We start from the raw sequence: 24,430 nt of genomic DNA on the forward strand, positions 1-24,430 counted from the left end.
TTTTTAATTTCTAGTGTGTTTTCTATAATTTACTAGAGGGAATAACTTGAGCAAAATTCAGGAAGCTCAATTTAGGCTCTCCCCTACCACACCCACTGCCTTTCCCTAGACTGCAAACATTTGTAAATAATGGAATCACTTTATTTATGGTAATGCTGGCCAGAGTTTATAGAAAACAATCCTTGGATTTTGACAATTCTGATTCCCCATTTGTTGGCACTTTTTTTGAGCTGATTAGGGTGAAAATTTTGCCCACTTCAGCTTGAAAACCAGGTTTCATCTTTGTTCTATAGTGATAAAAATTTGTTCTGAAATTCTTGATTGAAGTACTTGATTTCATTTTTCAGGCAAACGTCCAAAGAAAGGAATGGCAACTGCTAAGCAGCGCCTTGGGAAGATCTTGAAGCTGAACCGAAATGGCCATGCACGCTTCTTTGTTTAATGTAGCTGCTACTTCTACTACTGCTGTCTTTCCTACACAGACCAGTATTGAGGTCAACAGAGCCTGGAGCTGCTGTTATTCCTCTGCTTGAAGCAGACTTGCATGTACCATATAAAACACTGCCTGATGAACAAAAACGAGGAAAAAAAAAAAAACCAACAAAAAAAAAAACCAACCCAATGCTGCATTTTCACTGTGCCACACCTGCTCAGCAATAACCATATGGGAATGGGGAAATCTTCAGAGAGACATGGACTGTGAGAAACAGTCTCTCGTCAGGGCTTGAATATCATTTGTTGCTGGTAGTTTCTGACCTAATTAATGAGGGGAAGATGATGAAGGTGGTTTATCAATAATTTATTTCTGATAGATTTTGACAACTTTTAAATTCATTTAAGAAACCTATTTATTTGGAAGGCTTTTTTTGTGAGTTATTAATTTAGATTTAAGAATGTGAAAGTTTTTAATTGTTTTGATAATGTATGTTTGGTGCAGTGGAGAGCCACATTAATTGTGATTAGTCTGGACTCCTAAATTTGGTATTCAGGTTATAGTCTTACATAGGGGTGAGATGCATTATTAATTATTTTTTAAATTAAGGCATATGGAATCTTATTTTTTTTCCCTGCTTTTTGTAAGCTGTTGGCTGGGCTTCTGTTGACTTGCAAGTTGCATATTCTCTGCCAGCTCGATTATTTTTTGACCTGTCCTCTTTAATACAGATTTATTTATTTGATGAACTAGAAGAGACTCTTAAAGACAAAAGAATCTTCTTATGTCAGTCCAGTAGCTAACTTGTTTTAAACTGCACCCCTTTCCTCCAAATTGGAGTGCATACTTTTCCTTCTGATGATCTGTCTGTGATGATTTTCTTCTGTAAAAAGACTCCCTGAAATTGTATTTGTACAGGTTACTTAAGAGTTGGTACAAAGGGGGCAAACGTATCTTTTTGGAGGAACGGGGACATCAGTTAAGATAAATGTTTCTTCAGAATAATTACTCTGAAGTAACTCATAAGATATACATTGCAGTCTTAAGATTTGGCGTACTACTTAATGTAGCATGGAAGAAGCATTAAAATATTATTATTGTACTTTAAACACATTTTACTGAAGAGTCAGGAAGGCAGGAGAATGTGTGTTGCTTTCAAAGCTGGGTGAAACAGCCAATTAAAAGTCTTAACTGGTGCATATATAAGCATTAAAGTAGCTTACTGGTATCAGAATGCTCATTTGTGTCAGGCTTCATACTGAGCTGATAGCAAATGCCAATTCTGAATTATTGTAAATACTTTTGATTTAAAATTTGTATTTTTCTGTAATATAAAATTAAATATTTAACTTTTGGGGGCTGGGGATGAAGGCGGAAAGGGGAATACTTTTACTTGATTCTGGAAAAAGGGCATTTTGTAGGGTCCAGCCAAAATGTAAACATTAATATGCTGGTGACAACAATATTGTTGGTTGTTTGGGGTTTATTTTTTGGTTGCTAAGAGTAAAAATACTCAGGCATAGTTCTCAAAGTCATTGAATTGATTTAACTTTCCATACCAGTCTTTCCTTCCTCCATATTCTATACTGGAATTGTTTTCTCTTGTTGTGGTTTAAAAACAAACTCAGTTGGACTTTCTAGAACATTTGTGCAGAGTTATTTTATCTAGGCTAGATGATGAATGCCTTTACAAATTTATGGAAATAGTTCTGATGTCAAGTGTTTTTGATTGTTGCAGGGTCAGAGCTATTTAGCATTATGTTATCCTGTTTCTGAACTGAGAAACATCAAAACATAATGCGATTGCAAGTGAGTCAGGTAGCTTTCATGTCTTTACTTTCTCTGGAGCTTAAAAACTGTAACTTCTTGACTTTATAGTTTTGTGTGTGTGCTTATGGGTGAATTTTTTTAACCTTTTTTTGTTTTCTAATTGTGGTTTCACAAAAGTATGTTTTCAGTCTGTTTTGATTTGTTGGGGTTTTTTTTAATTTACTGCAAGCTATTAGCCTTGTTTAGACTATTGGGAACGGAGGTAACAGGATTTCTAAGAAGCAGAAGATAAGCTAAGAGGTACTCTACAGGTGCTGAAAGTCACTAGGAGTACTTGCTGTTCTCAGGTGCTATGTTTTCCAGGTGGAAATAATTAAAAGAAAATGTTTTAACTGTCTTTAATATGTTCTCACCAAAGTAAGTCAAAGAAATAAACCGTGTTGTCAATATTAGGTAAAATTATATATCCATATAAATATTCTCTGTGCTTACGCTTGAGCAAATGGATTAATGCCTGGCAGGCTTTGGAAACTGTTTTAGCTTTAGCGTATTGAACCAAACTGTTTCCTTCTTGCTGGCTGTATAATTTTTAAGAAAAGAAAAATTCAGTTTAGGGCAGGAATCAGATTCAGAACAGAATGAAGAATGAGCTCGCTCTCCTTAAAGGCAGTTTTTTAAGAATACTTACCTGAAATAGAAGTATGCCAGAATAGAATCTGGAGTAAGGAATTTGAAAATATGGAGTATGCTTTCTTGTACCCATAACTGGCTTATACAAAGTCTCTTTTCTGACCATCTGCATTATTTATCTGTATGTTACAGTTGGAACACAGATGTGGCTGGACCCATATATATTATTTCTTCTTGATTTTATTCTTTCTCTACTCTATTTTCTACCTTTTTTTTCAAAGTGGCTCTCCACTGTCATGAATTTATGTAATAGTCTCTTCACAGGCTGTCAACAGGCAAGGTTCGTTCCCATTTTCTTCAGATATCCATGCTTCCAGCAGAAGTTAATTCTGATGTTCCACCTCAGAATAAGTAACACAAAAGAAATAGCCATGATGAGCAGTATTAAAAAAAAAAAGAAAAAAAAAAAGAAAAAAAAAGGGGAAAAAAGAAGAAAAAAGAAGTCTCCTGGTAGCTCATGAAGAGGATGTAGTGACCTCACTTGTTTTGTGTACTTGTATGTAGGGATAAATTTAGATGAAAACACTACTGCACCAATCTTTCTGTAGATGGACTGAACCTTGTGTTGTTGTAGTGGAGAGAAAAAGCCCTATTTTTTTTCTTGCTGTTTCACTTGGGGTGGAAGAGGGAGGGAGTAGGGAACACTGACTGGACAACAAAGAGAATTAAGCCCGCTATGGTAACTCGTTTTCAAGGATAATCTTTTTTGAAAAGTCAGAGAACTTGGATTTGGCATAAAACTTAATATTTTTTTTTTTTTTTTTTTACACAGAACAGTAGGAAATATTGTAGGGGTTTTCCCATTCTCTAAGTTCTCACGTTCCTGCAATTGGAAAAAAAAAAAGAAACAAGCATGAAAATGGAAAGGCCACCTAGAAACTATATCAAAGACTCTTCCAGCAACTTTCCCTTTTCTTCTTCTACTATACTTGCTAATAAACCCTGGCTACAAGGTAGCCTTTGTTGACCTCTGAGGTAGATTACCTATGCAACCTATAATACTCTACATGAATCCATTCTTAAAGACAATTTTGAAAGGGTTAGATGTTGAGTTAAAATTGTTGCTTTCTGATCACATGGGCCATTTGGGGGTTTTGGTTTTTTTGGTGGTTGAAGTGCTTGCATTATCTTTAGTAGAGAGATAAGAGCACAGTGTCATCACATTTTAGAAGCTTCAGCTTTGCTATGTGGCAAAAGCTACCTTCATTCATAAGGCCTTTAAACTGTAAATGTTGAAAATTTTTGCAGGGTTTTGGAGTCAGAGCTGGTGTGAATCTTTCTACCCCCTTTTTGGGAATTGTGGAGATTGAGCAGAACCGAAGCTAGAACGACATGGTACTACAGGCCTATAACTAGTGCCCTGTTCAGGCTCCACATGTTCATCTATCCCTTCAGACCCCCACCATGACCCCCAGATCAGTGTCTTTCCAGAGTTTCATTCATGTAATACTTCCATTAAAAGCTGTTTGTAGCTCTGGGGTTGAGTGAGCCCAGAGCTACTCTTTCACAGAAGAAATATAAATGGAACCAAGGGCCTTACTATTTGCGGTTAAACAAGATTAAAAGCTGCAACATCCATTTTTCCAAAAAATAAAAACCCAACAAAAAAAACCCACCCCAACAAAAAGCACCCTATTTGTGGGAGCGTGTGAGTGATAAATCATGCAGTGGATGGGAAATATAAGTAGCACTGATAAGGAAATGCATGTTCTTCATAGACTGCATTTCTATTTGGAAAAAAAGACTTTTTCTACTTTTAATATAAATTAAGCCATAAGAGTTTCATGCTTTGGGAAGGGAATGAAAGGGATCACTTTTAAGAGATTATATTGATATGTATTGTCACTTCTGCTGGGAAATGTCTATTGCTGCCAATGCTTTGGTGAATCTTTTTTTTAAAAAAAAACATGGAATTTGAAAAAAAAAAAAAAAAAAGGGGGGCTAGTTCTTGGCTATATTTACTAGTTTTGTAGTAATGTTTTGCTGGCCCGTTTGTCTTTTCCTCTCCTTTTTCTACTCATAGTCTAATTTCTATCTTTCTTTCTAATGTCTCTGAAAATATTAGCTTGTCTGCTCAGTAGGGGTCGGTGTATGTGTGTCTTCCTTTTTACAGAAACGCACTACTGTGTTAAGTATTTGGCTGGGAAATGGGATGCTGCAGCTTTAAGAGCATTTTTTTTTCAATTCATAACAGTATTTCCCATCCTCTTTTGCCTGCAGGCAGGGAAAGTGTATGTACAGTATTTATTTTGTTTTGATTTTACTTTAAATTTGTAAGTTTCTATAAGTAGTTCACATTGATTATTCTAGGGGAGGACAAGTGGTTTTGTTTAAATTTGTATTTGATATTCATAGTTTCCACTCTGTACTTTAAAATACTGAAATTAAAAAATTGTATTGCCTATGTTTTGATTTTAGCACTCTAAAGTGTTTAATTTCTCCAGGCTTATGCTCATTTGTTCCCATGTAAATACAGAAAACTGTACAGAATATCATGAGGAGAAAAATGCTTTTGTAGGTCCAATCTCTGTGCATTTTAAAGAAGACATTTTCTGGAGAAATGTGAGAGGGAATATTCTTGTACTTTTTATTTTATTTTTCAAAGTGCAAATCTCATTTCAATCCAAGTATGTTTTATGGCAACTAAATGCATTTTGTGAACATGTGAATACTCGTTTTGAATCCTGATATAAAAGGGTGGTGGAAGTGTTTGTGATTGATCATATTAGCAGATCTAGAACTGCAAGAAGGGTGTCAAATGGTATTTTCTTGTTCTTGGTTTTTGTTCAGGTTTGTCTCATGCTACTGATGACTGACTCATATCTTGATTATTTTTTTTAAATTACTTTATTTTTCCTTTAAGTGTATGCAGTTTCTGGAAGAAGAGCTTTCTCTTTCACGCTTCCATGTACTTTGTCATACTTGCTTACATCCTGGATGACTTCTTTTCTGATTTCTCTAAATGCATGTCATCATCTAGTTTACAGTTGTCAGCGTTCCCTGTTTTAACTCCCTATGGCAGTACAGAGTTTGCATGTGGGTACTCTACTTGGGGGTAATGGAAGCATTACTGTGTTGCACTCCAACTTCACGTAATGCATTTTCTTCTGCAGATAGTAGTCCACGCTACTGAACTGCCTCAGTGCTGTGATGGGCAGATCCTTAGGTTCCACTGACGGTCATTTTATGAGAATCTTAGATAAATGATACAGCAGTGGCATTGGAAGAACCAGGTCTCAAAAAGTGTTTGATTTGAGCATCCTCTGCAGCTGCTCAAGTTTACTACTTAGCCTGGCTTTTAGTTTACAGAGAATTTATGGTTGACTGTAATAAGTAGGAGATCTGTTCGGAGACAGGACTTCATTGTGCCAGGTGCTTTACAGGCAAAAACCAAGAATGCTGATCTCATGAAACCATGTACTGCTTGAGTATAAGATGGGAATAGTTAAAAAGCCCCAACAAAAAAGTTCTGTGGCCTGAAGTTTAAAACATGGTAGTGTTGTAGATTTTGGGGGCAGAAACTTCTGTGCTGTTTCAAAAACAAGTTTTGAGTGGAGTAAGAAATAGCGAGGAAAAATAATTATTTAAGTACAAGGGGGAAAGATTAAATATTCATATGTCCAGAAATCAGTTCCTGCTGTATTTTGACATGCCTTTACATCTTTTCAATTAATGTATTAAAACTAATTCTAAATTTGGTTAGCCAAAGATTTGCCAAAGATCTGAAAGAGCTGTTTTTCTATTAGAGCAACCACATATTTTGAAAAAGTCTTGATCACTGTGATTGAAGAGCAATGCTACAACCTATGCATTTCCATCAGACTCACTCATCTGGGTTTGTCACGCTGAACTTGCTCATACCAATGTTTTGGTCTTAAAAGAAAGCGATAGACTTGAGGGCACCTCAGTGGGCCACAAATACAAGTTTCATACCCATATAAAAACCTATATAAGCACCTTTACTATTTGTCCTTTTGTTTTGCAAGCTATGCTCCAGAGCTTTCCTCTGTGACTGCTTTTTGGTGCATAATTGGTAGGATAATACACTGGAAAATGTGTGAAATATCTCAAAAGTGCTTCTTTACATGCTACTGGATAGCCTTGAGCACCTGGAGCCATATTTCCATTAAAAGTCAGTTCCTGGTTTCTTACTTTCCTATTTGAGGAGGATTGTTCTTCCCTAATGGACAGATGTATTTTGAAGATTTCAAGGCTACCAAATTGAGACAAAAGAATTGAATTTCTAAAGTCAGGGAATGGGCAAGATATTCTTGGTATCTGAAGACTAAAGTTGTTGGGTTTGTTTGTTTCTTTTTGGTTTGGGTTGTTTTTTTTTTCTTAATCAACAGTCTTCTACTGTATTTGAGGTAGAGTACCCCCTTGTAAAGTGCCTACAAACTTGGGTTTGTGTCCATTTAGTGAAGGTCAACTCTCTGTCTTGAGGACTTGTCATGACCTGCTTAAGTTGTGAAGCTATTGTGGTGGTGGCTCATTAGTTAACAGATTCAACCAAATCTTTTCTTGTTTGTTTTGTTTAGATATAACTTTGGATTGATGATGGAAACCTAAGTAGTAGAATTAATACGAAGTCAATCATGCTGAGTGTTGGTTTCTATAGAAACTTTTTTTGTATAGAAGTATTTCTCCTGGGAGCCCTTGAAATTACGCTTTTACTGCTGGTAAGTAATGTAAACTGTCTCAAGCCAAAAGTGAATGAAGACTGAAACTGTAAAACCAGAATGTTATTGTTACTCATTCTGATACAGCCAGGAATTTGAAATGCCTTTGTTTCTACAGTGGTCAATGACTAAAGTCTTCACCTGCAGAAGAAATAGCTGGGTGATAAAGACAGTGAATAAAGTCTCTCATTGCCAGAGCTCATAGTATTCCACCTAACAGGCGGCTAATAGGACAGTTTGCTTTGTCTAGACTAAGGTCTGATTTCTCTGAAGCCAATTATATTCAGTCTTTAGAATAAGTACTGCAAATTTTTGAAGAATTGTGTTTGGCTTAATAGATCTATTTATCTGTACTGCTCCTGCTGTATTTGCTTTGGTCTTGGAAAAAATACTCTACTTTGGATCATGTAAGTCAACTAAAAGAACAGTATACAAAGAGTCTGCTTGTTTGTGATGCTTTGCCCCAAAGTTCATTTCCTGTAAGTAATGTTTTATTTGCTGCAATGAGTGTGAGTAAAGTTCCCACCCGTACTTGGAGAATGTGGTATTTATCTGGAAGAAACATTTGCCCTTGAGTCATACACTTTGCTGGTAAGTGTAAAGATGCAAGCTGACGCTTTGTTTCAGTAAAACTAAAAGCCAACAAAACTAGAAACTGCTACTCTGATCTCCTGAAATAGAATTTGGGCTGTGAAAATGTGGTTCAACTAAGCGGCTTTTTCAGACTGGTATGAATTTGAAAAAAATACTAAATCATGTGCTTCATTCTTAAGTTGTTAATTTATAGTGACAGAGGTTTTACTTTTTTACAAAAGATCTTTGAATAGATCCATTACAGGTCTGGCCCAGTAAGGATTTTCCTGTGCTCAACCGGCACTCGGAGATTCTGTTGAATGCCATCATGTGATGGTTCCTGAACAGAGTTCTTCCAATGTGGTTAAAGTGCTGTGCCTCACGTGACAGCTAACCTCTGTGTTCCCACCGAGTTACACCTATTCAAGGAGGAAAGCATTCAAAAAGCGTATTTACCTTGCCAAGTGTCCTAAAAGCAGTGCCAGACCTGGGTGACTCAGATGAAATTAGCATTGAGAGGAACCCTTTTACTCCTAAATTCATCTGTACTCAGCCCAGCTCCAGTGAGAGGGAGGAGAAGAATCTGTGAGCTGTGCAGTGCGCTACTGCAAAATGAGTTGATCATATTCCAGAGGCCGCTGGGCAGCTGTGCCTGTCATAAAACTAAGCACCACAAGTGATGCTGAATTGCTGTAATCCTGGGAGGGTGACCAAGCATTAAATTGGATGTGGCTTCTGAACGATGTCTTTCTTCCCAGGCTTTTGCACAGCTCAGAGAAGAGGTATTAGTGATGCTTTGGGAAAATGCAAAAGTGTTGTATAACATAAGTCTTCTGTGGCTACGTGAAATCATTTTAGGCACTGGTTCTGTTGATCCATTTTCTTCAATATTAAGATGATTTCACTTAAAGGAGTTGAGCTTGTACTGAAAGCAGAAAGATTTCATGTTATACATCCCCACAGTAACCCTATGAGTGAGGTTTGTAAGGGGAAGTGAGATGCATTAGACTTATTTGGAGAGTGGGAAATACTTGCAGTATTTAGCGCCCATGGTTCAGATGTAAGACGTTTCCTCTCCATGCAAACCTTGCCTGGCTTATGTACTCACAGTACAGGGCCACTGCTGTGAACTGGTTGCTCACAGGCTGTTTTCAGTAGTGTTGCCATAAGTAGCCATCTTATTTTGCAGTACATTTTAAGTATCACTATAGTAAGTGAGGAAGAAAAGGATGTTGTTTGGATGTATTGAATGCAAAATATATGTAGTGTCTAGGAGGAGATGTAGGAGCGAGGCAAAGTCCCTGAGGTTAACGTGTTGAGTACATTAAAAATACCACAACTTCAAAAAGAGGATGATTCCCAAGATTACAGAACTGAGGGAATCAGAAATGCTTTAGCAGGCCACAGGATCTAGATTTTCTTATTATTATTTTTATGCTAAAACTGTCTTCAACCATGGCAGGTACAATACCAAGTGTGTGTGTATACTTAACACACACATGCATGTTTATTCTGTCCATTTTTTCTGTTGTCTCTAATTTCAAATAATTTTAAACACTACAGAATGTAAGCTACCAAAACTCCAGTAATATTAGTATTTTTACCATAACTATGATTAAAGCAATATCTTTACTAATAGTTTTGTTACACATACATAAAGAGAGGTAACTTTTTCTTCTTTAGCTGCGGGAATGCTAGATTTTCCACTGTCTCACCTGCATGGAGGGGTTATACTGAATGGGCTTAATACCTGAGATACTTGGACTGCCAGGTGGTGGAAATAGCTGCAAGTAGTAGGGCCAAAACAGGGTTGATTCTGGCTAGAAGCACCCCGGTTTTCTTCTTCGAGGGAAGAGTCTGCTTAGGTTTGCACATCTTGGCTACAATCCTACCCTTAATTTCTAACTACAGCTGCTGTACATGCACACGCTGACATTAATGTCTAAATTAATGCCTCAGCTGATGTAGTGACAGATCTCTGAATATGTAGGCGCCGCTTCTAAGGGTTTTCAGGTGATGCCGGGGTGTGCTCTTTTGGGATCCTTGGTCAAGACGACTGATGATTCAGAACTCCCAGTGCTCTCCTGGAAAAAAGGTTGTCTCGGTGCTTCCCAGCTCAGCCTCTGGTGGGAGGGTCATCCTTCTGCTGCCTGGGAGCTGCTTTCTCCTGTGCAGGAATCCATTTAATGGAAAGGCTTTGGATTGTGCTGCTATATCTTAACCTTTGTTTTGCTAATGTGATGAGGGCCTCTGGGGTGTACTTGCAGGGAAGGGAGCAGCAAGGATCAGAGTAATTGGCCACTCAGCAGAGGAACTGGTGTCCTTTAGGAGAGGGAAGCAGAGGTCTGCAGGCATCACTGAGACACCTGCAAAGGGCAGAAAGAATTTCTCCCATTTTGACTGGTTGACATGCCAGCTCCCATGTGGAGAAGAAGTTCTTTTCACTTCTTTCCTGATTGTATTCAAATCCTGCCAGCCCATGTGGTGAAGAACATGGAAGTGGTGGGGGCCTAAAAGATGGACATCTGCTTTCCCCTGTGTGTGGGGAGAAGCAGTAGCTAGACCAAGATCATAAAAGGAGTGGAAACTGCAGCATTCAAATTTATTTCTTCTGCTAGGAAGAAAAGGTGAAACTCTGAATTTGTATTGGAAAAAAAAGAGTAGCCTTAGAGGAAGGCTCCCATCCCCCAGCCACTGCCCACTGGGGACTGCTTCCAGCTGGGGAAGGTTCTGTGCTTCCCTGGACTGGTGACCTAACCCTTTGTACAAGATGTTGGGTTTGGAGAGGTTAAGTACCTTTCTGTGATAGACAGGCCAGAAAATAATACAGAGGTATCCAAACCTCCTTATAAATGCAACCCCTGGGGTCAGCTTGAGTTTTAAGTATTTCAAAGTATTATTGAAATCTTACTTTTCCAAATCGGTCTTTCACTTACACCACTGGCATAATATGAAGCAGACCTCTCCGTTTTGCAGTTTTGGAAAAGCTTTTTCTAAGCCAGTGTCGTTTTGCTATGTTTCATTCCTCGGCTGTTACTTTGAATGAAATTGAGTGGAATGTAGCTTTCTCCAATGCTTCAGTCACCTGATAACGTAGCAGCTTAGCCTGGGAAGTGATTCATCAGTGTTTCAGTCACGGTAGTAACAGGACAGAAGGAGGCTAAACAGGCACATTTCCTTTTCTATAAAACCATCTAAACCAAACATCTAAACTAGGTGACCTCTTTGAGAATTACTTAAGATCTCTGGATCTCTCTGCTTGAATTTAATTTAAGATCTCTGGATCTCTCTGCTTGAATTTAATTATCAGCTGCCAGGAAGATTGGACTATAATGGATCTAGATACTGGCTAGTTCTGCAAAGAATCTGAAATGGACAATATTTAGTAACTTTAATTTTTTTTAATGTATTTTTTTAATGGCTTTTTTTTTTTTAGTCCATTTCACTACTGTCTTATGTTTAGGCTTGTGTTCTCTTGCAACCCATGTTTGATGCCAAGTTAAAAATCACAAGTCTGAAAAATCTTACGGGTTATTTCTGTAGATTTTTAGTTTTTGTAGAAGAAGGGAACAAAAATCTTGTTGGGCATTTTAGGGTGCTATATGGGTTTTTACTTTTTACTTCACAATTTTTTTGGCTACACTTTGCAGCTTTTCTGCATTGAAGTGCTTAGTCCTTTTCACTGATGTAATTCTTGTATGTAAGCTAAGATATCTCTGGCCTTCCATTTCTACGTTTTTCAAATTCTCTGCATCTTTGAGGGTGTTTCTGGGTGCAGCTATTGCTAGCTGGTTTTCCTGTCTCCTTGAATGGTATTGATATCTTAAAGTTACTAATTAACGATGCAGTGAGAGCCCAAAGGTTGCCATACCTCAGAATAGCCAGTAACATTCAACAGCCCAGAGGGCTTCCAAATCAGCACTATCAAGATCATCATCAGTAACATCAATAGCTGGGAATTGAAATGGCGTTAACTTTTCTTTCTTAGAGGCTTGGCAAGGGACTTACAGATCACTTTCAAACATAGGACCTGCATCACTATTAGTTCATACGGTATCTTAGAGGCCTGCGGAAGAAAAGATCCCGATTTGTGTGTATGTGTATACAGCTCGTTGAATCCATGCTTTTCCCAGAAGTGGGGATGGACTGCCGAGGCAAATACTGTCTGCACAGGAATGCAGTCTGGCACAGGGCTGGGTTGTGCCTCCGATCGCTGGTGTAATCCACTTCTCTCTCCATGTGACACTACCTGAGCAAAGTGGGTTTTTGGAAGCATATGGTCTGCACTTCTTGTGCTGCATAAGAGACAGTGATCATGTAAAAGCAGCAAAGGGAAAAAAGGAAGGGATGCTGAAGATAGTGGGGAAAAGTGGATTGTCTGATGTTATGTAGATCAGCTATTGTACAATTCCATGCCAAGTCATCAGAAGGATACCCTGGCAAACACATTTCTAAAATGAGCCTTTCTAATGCAAGATGTTCAATAGTTCTGACTTGAGGCATTTTGGCTATGTACTGAAAATGGGCAGGATTAACAAAGTTTTCTGCTAGCCCACCGTGAACAGTGTCTGATGCCTCGTTCTGAAAATTTTAAAGTATGTCAAGTCCATTTTTGACAGCAAGGGTCTGAGCAGAGGCAGATCCGACAGCAAGATTTTGTTTCTGCTGTTTGGCTAGCAGAGTGTGTGTAAAGAATTCGTATTAATTAATTTATGAATTTATTTACATATTCATATATTTATGAAACATCATGTTATAAAGAGATCAGAAGATACTCTACAATGCCAAAATACCATTTATTAACGGCCAGCTAGAAGGGTAGTGGAGACCACTGCTACTGGCAGTCTGCAAAATCTCCTGTACTGTTCTCTTTCACAGTTTTTTCCATTCACTCAGGTGTTGCTGCTCGTTCTTTGCAACGTGACCTTTCTGGGGCAGCAGCTGCTGGATGCTAGCTGCCTGTGCAGTGCCTCATTCGGTTAAAGCCTTGAGCCAGGATTATTTATACTTTAGCTTTCTGTAATATCTTTACCCAAGATATTTGATCAGAATAGAATTGCCCATTCTATCTAGTCCATCCCCGTCTCAGAAAATGTTAGGGATAACTCTCCTTCCTCTTTCCCACTTCCTGCCCTGCAGACTCGGCATGGAGCAGGCTGTTTCCAACAGACGTAAGTGGTTAGGAAGGATGTATTTCTTCGACTGTAGGTCATAAAAAGAGTGGAAACTGCAGCAATCAAAAGTATTTCTTCTGCTAGGAAGAAAAGGTGAAACTTGTGATTTTTATGGGGGGAAAAAAATCAATGTGAGGGTCAAGGACGTGTTCATTCCCTTTGCCACATCTGCAAGCGGTGAGGAACGAACGCCTTTGCATCACTCTCAGAAAAGATAGTTTATTTTCTGTTTCCGTTTTAAAATGTGTTTCTTGAGTATATAAGGATGCCCAAAAGCTTGTGTTTTTATTTTTGAGCCCTGAACAGAGGCAGTTCATGCGATGCTGGTACCAGCAGGAGGAGCTCATGGCACAGCCTGCAGCGCTCCCGCCCGCCCGAGGGGGAACTTGGGAGTCCAAGCGCGGTGGGGGGCAGCGCCCCATCACAGCTGTCACTGCTGGCATGTGACACAGGAATGCACAAAATAAAACTAAGTCTGGAAAAGGCAAAGCGACCCAAAATAGAGGGCAGGTGGGACAGCTTGCCCCGGGCAGGTGCTGGGAGGTTGAACGTGATGACTCGTCATGCGAATGGCCTCGTTGTGTAGGGAATCCCAGCCTCAAACTTTACTTCTGAAATCTCTGGTTTCTGGTTTTCCCTCGGTAAAAACCTTAGCCGAGGTGGCATCAAGACCAGCTGGCAACCAGAAGGGGGGAGTGTGCACATGGTGTGGTGTTTTATAAAGTTTTAGGAAAGCCCTTTACAGGCGGGTCAGTTACTCCGCTGCTCACTAACATGAATGTTCCCAGCTATCCAAGGGCAGCAGAACAAATTTCGAAGTGAAAGGCTGGTAGCTTTTATTATGGAAGAGATGCTTGATTTCAGAAAGCAGAGATCTTCAGCTTGCAGCTGCTAAGTTTCCTCTGTCCAGGAGAAAGCAGGACAGAGCCACCAGCATTGAAATTGCTGAGGAAATTGTTTTAACAACTTTCTGCAAAACTCCAGGATGAATGAGACAAGCCCACTGTCTCTCACATCTGTTCTGCTCTCTGTCTGTTTTTGTACTCTTTTAAAAACCCAGCATTTAATGTTGCCTGAAGAGTAGCCAGTTCCCATTTCACTGAGGCAAGAGACTAACGTCTGTAGCCAGTTACTGTGGGCACCTTTCTTCTTGCTAAAATAAATTAATCCTGAACAGAGTCTTTTTATCATGGCTATGTTCTTATCAGACCATCTCCCTTTATATTTCTTCCTTCCCCAGCCATTGTGGAAACAGACATCCTGCCCAAGGCGTCGAAATCCACAGTCTGCTGCTGCTGCTTCTATGGAGCCTCTGGATTTTTGCCAGTGGCCCCTTGTGATGGTCCCAGATGTGACTGCTTTTTCTGTGCTACCCTGAAAATATCCGGTGAAGACAAAGGGCTGCACTCACCACTGTTACTGCTTCGGAGGCCAGCACTTCCTCTGCTGTCAGGGATGTACAGTGGGAGATGTTAGTCATGATGTACCCCAGAGAAACCATGACTAAAACGGCAGGGTCACAGTCAAAGGGATATTCCTACAACAGAATAAAGCCAATCTTTTTACTGCATCTCTCAACTGGTCCTCCAGTTTTTACATCCAGTTCCCATGAACCCAGGAGATGTGTATGGCATGTCTTTCCCACAGCGTTCTTCTGTGGGGAAAATGCAGATTCCTGGCACCTACATTGTGTGTGAAAGGAGATTAGGTTTTGGTACAGCTTTTCTTCAGGGAAAAAATGCAAACAATTCTATTCTTATTTCAAAGTAACCTGCACTTAAATAGCAAAACAGCCAATGCCTTGAAATAAGACTAAAATTATTTTTGACTGACTCAGTTTTTTGGGGAGAAGGCTGGGGATAAATGAGGGAGTGGAAATACCAACTTGTGACAGTTTTTGTGGCTTGGATTTGTGGGGGGTTTGTGTTGCTTTGGTAGGCTTGAAAATCTTTAGTAGTCCTGTCTATCAGAAAAACAACATTGTAGTCCTGGCTGCAACTGTAAGTTGTTGAAGAGACCCATGAGGAATCACAGGAATGATGTTGTAGCAAATGCACCTTGCTGCTGGGTTTCCTCATGTAATGTAACTTTTTTCTTAGATTTTTCTCTGCAGTTTCCCTGCTTTGATGTAAGTTGCCTGACTGCCAGAGTTCCCATAGCCTAAGAGTGCGCTTTGTCTGCGTAAGTGTTTGTGCATGCAGTAAAACATTCAGAAGGGTTTTAGCCTGTTCATCAATTTTTAGGCATTCACTCGTTGAGGGGGGACAGGTGAGAATCTGATGTGATCTCTTTTGTGAGTCTGTGCTTATTGTTTAATGGCTTTACTTCAGTGTCACAGCAAAGAAAACCTTAACGTCTCTCTGTTGGTATCCATCTTGCAATTGGTCTGCCACTAAACCGAAGAGATTGGAGGAAAGTGAGAAGAAGATAAGAAAAAAGATGGATCTCAATGCAATTCACAATGATCTTGCCTTAACTGCTCTAGAAAGCCACATGCTGTTCAGCTGGGCTGAGGAATTGTTACCATTGAAAGCACTTTGTTGCTGCTTTAAATCAGGAAAAACCTCTGCCCTGCATCGTATTTTCCTAACAAAGTAATTTGAGAAAGTTGACATTGCACTTGTCCTTTGGAGTTTGCAGAGTCTTTTGGAAGAACGTTTAGGCAGAACCTGAAATGTATACAGCTTTTCAGGACTGCAACTAATTAGGTTATTTCCCCCCATGCCTCCCCACCAGCCTGCAGGTAAATCCAGCCAGCTTTCTGATATACAGCTCACGGCTGTCCTCAGGGCCATGCAGTAAATGTGTGTCATGTTGGGGATGTGTGGGCATGCTCAATATGGTCTTCATGTTTATTTCCAAAAACAGAACTGTATCTCTGTGGCATCTGTCCCGTTAAATATTGACTTTCTATCAGCAGTGTTAGAGGCAAGGAACTTCTCCAGAAAAATCAGCTCACAGGGATTTGCATGGCACTTCTGTGGCCAGAGCAAAAATTTCTTTATTTTTTGTTTTAAGTAAATTGGGACAGAGATGCCTTTTGAAGCATCTCCTCATACGAGGCAGGAACATTGCTTTGGCAAAGCATGAGGGCTGATACTCGGTCCTTTGTATGCAAGACTTACAAAGCAGAGTGCCTTAATGACTGATGGTCTGAGATCCGTTTTAAATGGTGTCTGCCTTTTTGTTGTTACTCCTCAGGAATATCCTGACCTTGCAGACCTACAGGTGGGCTTTTCTTAACAATATGTGCAATGATCGCACCACTCAGAAATAATTCACCCCTTGTAAGCAAATGTCTTGAAATAAAAGGCCAGAGGTGGCTTGTGAGAGTCTGTGAACTTGATTCCAAAACATGATGAAAACTTCCATAGGAGAGGAAGATACAAGAACTAAGTATGGTGGTCCCTGAATAACTGCTGGTGGTAACACCTAAATGGATATGCAGCCAAGAAGGACGTAAGTATATTCATGCCTTTTGCAAGCATGTTGGTAACGCAAAACCAGTCTACAATGGTTCCATGTGGCAGGGGCTTCACTTTTGTTTTTGTGTCAGAAGGGAGACTGCCTAGCCTGGTGTTTCAAGTTGGCCCTGTAGCTGTCCCCCTACTTATCGTGTGAGCCAAGAGCAAATCTCCTAAGGAGGCATCTTCATTTGAAGTTGTCTGCTGCTGGGGATGCCCTGTATCAGGTGGTTGTGGGTGGTGGTCTGGTCCATATGCTGGCACTATGCTGTTTGCTGTGTTTCCAGAGTAAAAGCAAGCTCTGGTGACATTCCTGGCTGTGAGTTAAGTTTGTGGATGGGTAGAAGAGCCCATGTCAGCTGGTGGGCAGAGAGGGTCTCGAAGGCTGACTTGATGAATTCCTGCTTAGCCAGGCTTCTCTCATGGGCTTGTCTTCTTCATGGAGGTTGCTGCTGACTGCACAACGGGTAGCAGCACACATGTTAGCGTGAAGCAGAGAGATGGTCAGAGGCCTGGCAGTCCACAGCCTCTGGGGTGCAAGTGTGTGTGACTTGTTCTGAGCAAACCAAGCCTTTGTGTCTTGTTGGAACCAAATATTGCAAAGGGTACTTTGCATCTTTGCTGTTCCTCCCTGCAAATGGTAGGGGAGAGGAAACCTCCCGGTGAATGTTAGTGAGGATTTGTATCTTCCTAGAGCTGAACTCTGTGTGGGCCATTAGGTGCACTCTGCGTGCGGAGCTATTGATTATGCTGAATTTCTCTTTGTTCTTTTGTTTTGGAGGCTTTAGCATTAAAGGCAAGTATCAGTCTGGTGACTGAGAACTGTAATCTCTTTATCCCACAGGAAAGAGAATGAATGGACTCCCTCTGCCCACTTGTTCTGAGTACTTCTGCCAAGGCTTCAATGAGGAAACCAAGCATGTGGGTGGGAGGTCTTGCTCCATCTTGCCTGGAGGGAAGGGACCTGGGCGTGCTGGCTGACAGCCAGCTGAATAAGCCAGCAGCATCCTGGCTTGCATCCAAAACAGTGTGGCCAGCAGGACGAGGGAGGTGATTGTCCCCCTGTACTGGGCACTGGTGAGGCTGCACCTGAAATACTGTGTTCAGTTTTGGGGCCCTCACTTCAAGACAGACACTGAGGTGCTGGAGCGTGTCCAGAGACGGGCAACGGAGCTGGTGAAGGGTCTGGAGCACAAGTGTTATGAGGAGCGGCTGAGGGAATTGGGGTTGTTTAGCCTGGAGAGAAGGAGGCTGAGGGGGGACCTTATCGCTCTCTACAGCTGCCTGAAAGGAGGTTGTAGGCAGGTGGGGGTCAGTCTCTTCTCCCAGATGACAAGAGGAAACAGCCTCAGGTTGTGCTAGGGGAGGTTTAGATTGGATATTAGGAAAAATTACTTCACTGAAAGGGTGGTCAAGCATCGGAACAGGCTGCCCAGGGAGGTGCTGGAATCACCATCCCTGGAAGCGCTTAGAAAACACATAGATATGGTTCTTAGGGACATGCTTTAGTGATGGACTTGGCAGTCCTGGCTTAACGGTTGGACTTGATGACCTCAAAGGTCTTTTCCAACATAAATGACTCTGATTCTATGATCTTTCATACTCAAGTCCCGCAAACCACAGCGAAGGAGAGATGTGCTGTTGCCTGGTGTAATGCTGTGCTAAGGACAGCAAAAGCAGCCTACTGCAGAGCAGGAACCTCTGCCTGCATCCCAGGTCCCCAGCCTGGCAACCTGATAGTTGGCTGTGGTTATTTCATTTCTAGGAAAGAGGCTGACGCTATTGACCCTAAGCTATTATTTGCCTAATAAAATACAGAGAACTGAGAGGTGGGAGCTAGATGTGAGGATCTGTGGCTTGCTGTCTTTCCTCCCTTTCCTTCCCTGGAAGAGTTTTTCAAGCACTGCCAGAACACTAGTCCTGATGGCTGGTAGCAACGTCCCTGCTCCAAGGTTGTCATATCCTGAAATACTCTGTGTTGCTGCCTGCAGCCCTTGCAGACTGAAACCATGCAGCCTGAACAGAAGAGCTAGGCTCTCAATACTCCAAGGACTCTTGCAGCAAGACAGTGTTTTACCAGGTGCCCTCAGCCGTTCTAGGCAGCTCCTTGTGCCTGGGGCACTGCCTGTGATGCTGAGCCTGGCTATCACCTTGGCTTTGTGGCCCAAGCAGAGCATCCTGCCCATTTTGACAGGCATGTGCAACTTGGAGCAGGCACCAGGAAGGTTTGGTCCTGTGACACCTGCCTTCTCCCCAGCATGCTGCAAGGGCTCGGCCACCAGAGCAGGCTGACCTCAGGACCAGGTGAGCTCTGCCAGACCTGCCTGCTCCAGCAGCTATTGCCACTGAAGGCAGAGGGAGGGAGGTCATCTATCGAGCAGATTTCTAAATAGCATGGGATCTTTCTCTGCCAGAAAGCCCAAATGAATTTTCAGATCACAAAGAAAATACCGTCTGCCTCATTACTGAGTTGCAATCTGTTCCTTCTCTACCCTCCAGTTATATTCCTCACCAGGGACTTATTGTTCCTTTTCAATCTGATGTTTTAATCTCCCATTCCCCCATCTTTGCCTGTCTCATTTCCCTTTTCAGAGCTGCTGCTCTTACTTTGGTCTCTCCTGCCCGTGCCAGCTGGAGTGAGACACTTGCCTGGTGTTGCGCTTGCAAGTGCCTTTAATTGCCTACCGCTGCTAGCTGCCAAAAGAGAGGAGGTGCCCTGTAAACATAGCAAATGACAGTACTGCCACAAGGCTGCACAGGTCCTGCCCGTTTCACAGTGCTCCTGTGGCCAGACGTTAAAAGCACAGGCTGGCAGGCATGGGCTCTGGGGTTTCCAGGAGACAGAACCTGGGAGGCTGTTGTATCTGCGCTTGCCTTGATGTCTGTGTAAAGCAACTCGCATCGAAGTGAAAAAGGAAGGAGAATGTACATGTTTGCATTGCTGTTGCATGCACAGAGCTTGACTGAGGTCCATGCTGTCCTCATGCTCAACGAGTTCTTGCTCTGAAGAACCTACAGCAAAGCAGGAACAAAAATGGCCCTGGCTGCTTGCTTTGCAGAGAAAAATATTTGGTGGCAGCTGAAAACGAAACCTTTAGTGACAAGGCCATCTTTCCCTGCAGGTAGAAGCAGTCTGGGAGAAAGGGCTGAGACATACTGCATTTGAAGAGCTCCCAGAAAAGCCTGACAATTATATATTTCAGGACGTGTACCCTTATAGCAATAACCTAAGTGTTTATGCTTGAGAAGGCTAGTGATGTGGTACAGCAGGGACACGCTGTTTGCTCTTGAGAGCCAAATCTACACCCGCTCCTCTGTGCTCCAGTATCTTCAGCGTGTGCTGTACAATAAGTCCTTTCTCTCCCAGATAGGGATGCGTTTCCTGTGGTTCATACTCCGGTGCCTATTTTTCAGCTTTTCCTGCCATGGGGACACAATCCTGCAGTGATGCCATGAGCTGGAAGTGAGCGAGCTGCTGCAGCGAGTCCGTGTCGCCCCAAGCTTGTCCATGTTGGCTCCGCAGCCCCGGCGGCGCGTGCCAGGCGTTGTGCAGCTGCAGGGCTGGGTGCCAGCAGCGAGGTCTCTGCCTGCACCGCAGAATGCCTGATTCAGCAGCAAAATCCCAGAGCTGCCTCCAAGCCCTCCTGGAAAAACCATCTGCAGGCATCCCATTTGGGTGGGAGCATCCAATGCCGGATGCGCCTGCCAGCTTGCCCTGTCTGCTGCATGGCGTGTGGCACGCCAGGGACAGGACAGCCCTCAAAGGCTTCACCTCAAGCATCCTGGGCTCCTTGCTGCTTGAGGGCATGGACAAAGTGCAAGGGTTTGTGGTGTTCTTTCCTTCCTTGCCTCGCCTTGAAGGTCTAACCTGAAGTTTGCTGAAACCTGTGGAAAGACTCACATTGGCTTTCCTGTGTCTTGGGACTGAAATTGCCACTTGCTTCTCAGTCAGCCACATATCTGTAGTGTTCTGGTAGTGCTAGGATAAAACAAAAGAATATAGAAGAGGAAGGGGAAAAAGAACAAACCTTTTTCCTTTATCTAAATCAGTAGTAGTTGGCTGGGGAGGGATGTGATAGTGGCAGGAATTGCCTGAATGCAGTAGCTTGGTACCCTCTGTACCTGCCGCTGAGTAGTCACGTATTGAGTAGAACCAGTTAAATGCATCTGGGATAATCTCTTAATACTGCTCTTACTGTTTTCTCTCTGTTGATATGCAGGATATGTTGCGTCTTCTTTCTGGGTGTGCTTTCTTGGAAGTACAGCAAGAGGCTAAAAGTGTTTTGCACTCCTGGACAGTTGCGCAGCATATGCCTGTTGGTCTGGGGCTGAATGACATGTACTGTTTGATATGGAATGGAGACTTTCCCCCAGCTTTTTGCACCAAACTTGTGTTAGGGTGCCTGGCAGGTGGCAACCAAACCAGGAAAGGAGAGGGTGGCTGTTTGACAGCCTTGGCCATGATGGGCAAGTCCAGCAAACAACAATGACCTTCACCTCCCTTTCTTTGTCCCCCCGCCTCTCCAGGGCTTGGCACCGGTGGGCCAGGTCAGCTATAAGCAGGGGTCGTGCCTGGGTGGAAAACATCTGGCAGGGACTGGCAGTTCATGCTGGCTGTGGTGAGGTCTAAGGGTGCTGAGCATCATCACTGGTTGAAAGCAAGCACTCTTGGTGGCCTAGAGGTCCAATTCTGAAAGGGGCTGAGGAGCATTCCTGACATCTAGTTAACTCATCCCAGCTGATCATGATCAGTCTCAAGCTTTGACAAGCACAGAAGCCCAAACTGACCAGAGGCCTTGTGCCCTTGAAAACCATCCTGCGTGGCAGGGGAGGCCCGTGGGGTTCACCGGCACCGTGACAGGGAATGAGGGCTTGGCCCCAGCTGCATAGTTGCTCCCCTTGGAAGTGTTTTTCCATCTCTGGAAGCAGTGCCTCAGCTGGTGCAGATCGTGCTGATCCCAGTGACATGTGGAGGCTGTTACATGCTTACATCAATCACAGCATGCCAGTTTATTTTCTTTCTTTCTTAGCTGTTTTGCAATGCCTTCCCAATTCAGTTGCTAATATTCTTCATAATTACATTTGAGCAGCTGCATTGGGCTGGAATTTGTACAGATGTCCTGAATTTTCCAGTGTTCTCACTCACACAGAGCATCTCTCACAAACCACTTGTTCCATGGAGAGGATCGTGCAAGCCAGCCAGCCACAGCCCCTGCCAGAGCAGTGATCTTCCTCAGGTAAACAGCCTCCTCATCCCACATCTGCCAGGTGAGCCGTGGTCACCCTGCACAGTCCCGTTTCCCTTGTCTTATGTGACAAGTCTGCTGGGGACAGAAACAGAGGTTTGAATTGCTGTTTGTCTGCACAGCAAGTATCCCCAAGATGGAGCTGTGTGGTGAGATGGGGAGTAGGAATATTCTGGCCAGTATCATTTTAAGGCACCCAGGAGAGGACCGCTGAATTCAGCTCTTCCACGTTCAGGATGGTGGCTCCCTGGTGCTGACCACAGTGACCCCAAATCCCAGTGCCTTACGTGGTGACAGCCCTATCCTGCCATGGAAGGTCCTCCCTTACTCTCTCCACGCGTATGTTGTGTCCGTGCTGAGCCACAGCGACAAGGAAAAGAACACATGGTGTTTCTTCCTTTGAGCGGCTGGCAGTACAGCCTTGCTGGGCTGCCATGGCCACCTGGTGCTTCGTGCTGTGCACAAAGGAAACCTCCTTCCGAGATGCCCTGCAGTGCTCAGATTTGCCTCTGAAGCAGGAGACGCAGTGACCTCTATTTCAACATCAATAACCACAATTGTAGTTCCTGCCCCTCCAGTGATGCAGGTCTTTATTAGACCTGACTGGGGTCTGTAACCTCTGCTGGCTGCAGGTTCTCCCAGCTGCTGGCGTGCTGTGTGAAGTGCTGTTTGTGTTTCCTTCTATTCATGCTAACCTTACCTGCCGTGAATGATGCAATCATGCGGACAAGAAGAGATCATAGGGAGGTTCAAAGCCCAGGATGGATAAAGGAGAGAGAGGGGAAAAAAAGAAGAAAAGGAAAAACCCAAAAAACAAGAGCCCAAAAATAGTTTCCAAGGCTGAAGGTCATTTGCGTGTGGGGCTCAGGGGGCATCAGAGAAATGCTGGAGCCCATGTTGGAAGCTGCAGGTTGGAGGGGAGCATCATCTTGGTGCCTTTCCCTTGCCTGTAGCTATCTGTGCTTAAGCCATCACAGCCTGCACAGAACACTGCGTGGAGTCCACTGACTTCAGGGAAACCTGAAGTGAAGGGAGTCTCTGTGGGATGGTGGAGCCCTGGTTGCTGGAGAAGGTGGTGTGGCAAGGACCATCACCAAAGGCAAGTACAAACTAATGTGTGCAGGGAGATGTGAGGATGAGCTTCTGCAAGTCTAAGGAGTGGTAGCTGGTATGGCTGTGGTTGACAGCCACAAGCGGTGTCAAGGGACAAGGGGTGGCCATTGGAAGAAGCTTCTCTCCAGGATGGCGGTGCAGCACTGGAACAGGTTACCCAGAAAGGTCAGGGACCCTCTGACCTTGAGGGATTTTAAGACTTGGCTAGACAAAGCCATGGCTGATCTGAGCTAGTGTTGGCAACAGTCCTGCTTCTTACAGGAGTCAGGACCAGAGGCACACAGAAGTCCTTCCTAGCAGATACTTCTATGACTGCACTTCTATGACAGGAATAAACATGCCCTTGTGTTGACTTAACCTTCCCAGTGAGCGTATTGATCTGGTTTTGTTGACACAATTGTTCCTAGAATCTGATTCTCACTAAATACGAGTGAAAATGGGAGGTGACCCGTATGTTACCTGAAAAAAACACGTGAGTGGGTTTCTGGTTACTTTCTGGTGCCACCCTTCAAGCTCTGGGAAAGCTGGCAGGGGCTGCGCACTCATCCCTGTGATGACACGGTGCCAAACGCCACCCCACAGCGAGCTCTATAGATGCAGTTGCTGGGACGAGACTCCTCCTTGTGATCAGAGCCTAATGGCCCTTCAGCGCATATTTCTGCTATGTCTTTGCACTTCAGCTTCTGCTGCAGGTGAAGTGGGCTGCAGCTAGGGAGGGCTTGGGGAGTCCAGTGCTGGTGTTCATGCCCTCGCCTCTTCTAAAACCATGAGACATAGTGACGTGTTTCTGCTTTGCTGCAGGCACAGAACAGGGATTTGTGTGCACAACTGGAGACGCTCCTTTCACACCAGGGGTTAAAGCCCTGCTCAGGCTGCTCTGCATTAGTAACTGCCACCCTTAACCAAACCTTCTCCCACTCCTGTGCTCCACCAAGACCCCCATCCAGCATCCGCCAGCACAGCCCGTGCCCGTGGCTGAGCTAGAGGCGTCCTGTATGTGTTGGCAGGGCTGAGTGTGTCCCGTTTTCTTTCTGGCTGGAGGGTTTGCTGTTTCTTTACAAGGCACTGCTCCCTGTTACCTGGGATGGGCCACCAGAAACTCTGGACATGCGTTCCTGTACCGTCTCAGGGGGGATGAGGTAGTGGTTCTGGTCAGAGAAAACCCTCCTTGTCGCCCTTCCTTCCGTCAGAGGTGTGAGGAATGGCGAGCAACTAATCTGGACCTCTGCGTAGTAAAATATAAATCCCTGTAGCCTAAGAAATTCTGGATAAGAGCCAGAAAGGGTTA

General features: G+C 43.1%; 1 protein-coding gene across 2 annotated transcripts in view; it reads left to right on the plus strand.

The window, feature by feature from the left end:
* KDM7A (lysine demethylase 7A) overlaps nt 1-8,010 on the plus strand; it is a 72,762-nt gene extending 64,752 nt beyond the window's left edge. For both annotated transcript variants that reach the window (XM_040594198.1, XM_040594197.1), the window contains exon 20: nt 348-8,010. In XM_040594198.1, coding sequence (XP_040450132.1) covers nt 348-442 — 95 coding nt within the window. In that variant the 3' untranslated portion in view covers nt 443-8,010. The remainder of the gene's footprint in view (nt 1-347) is intronic.
* Nucleotides 8,011-24,430: the final 16,420 nt, after the last annotated feature.

The sequence above is a fragment of the Falco naumanni genome, chromosome 5 (assembly GCF_017639655.2).
Source record: "Falco naumanni isolate bFalNau1 chromosome 5, bFalNau1.pat, whole genome shotgun sequence".
Classification (NCBI taxonomy): Eukaryota; Metazoa; Chordata; class Aves; order Falconiformes; family Falconidae; genus Falco; species Falco naumanni.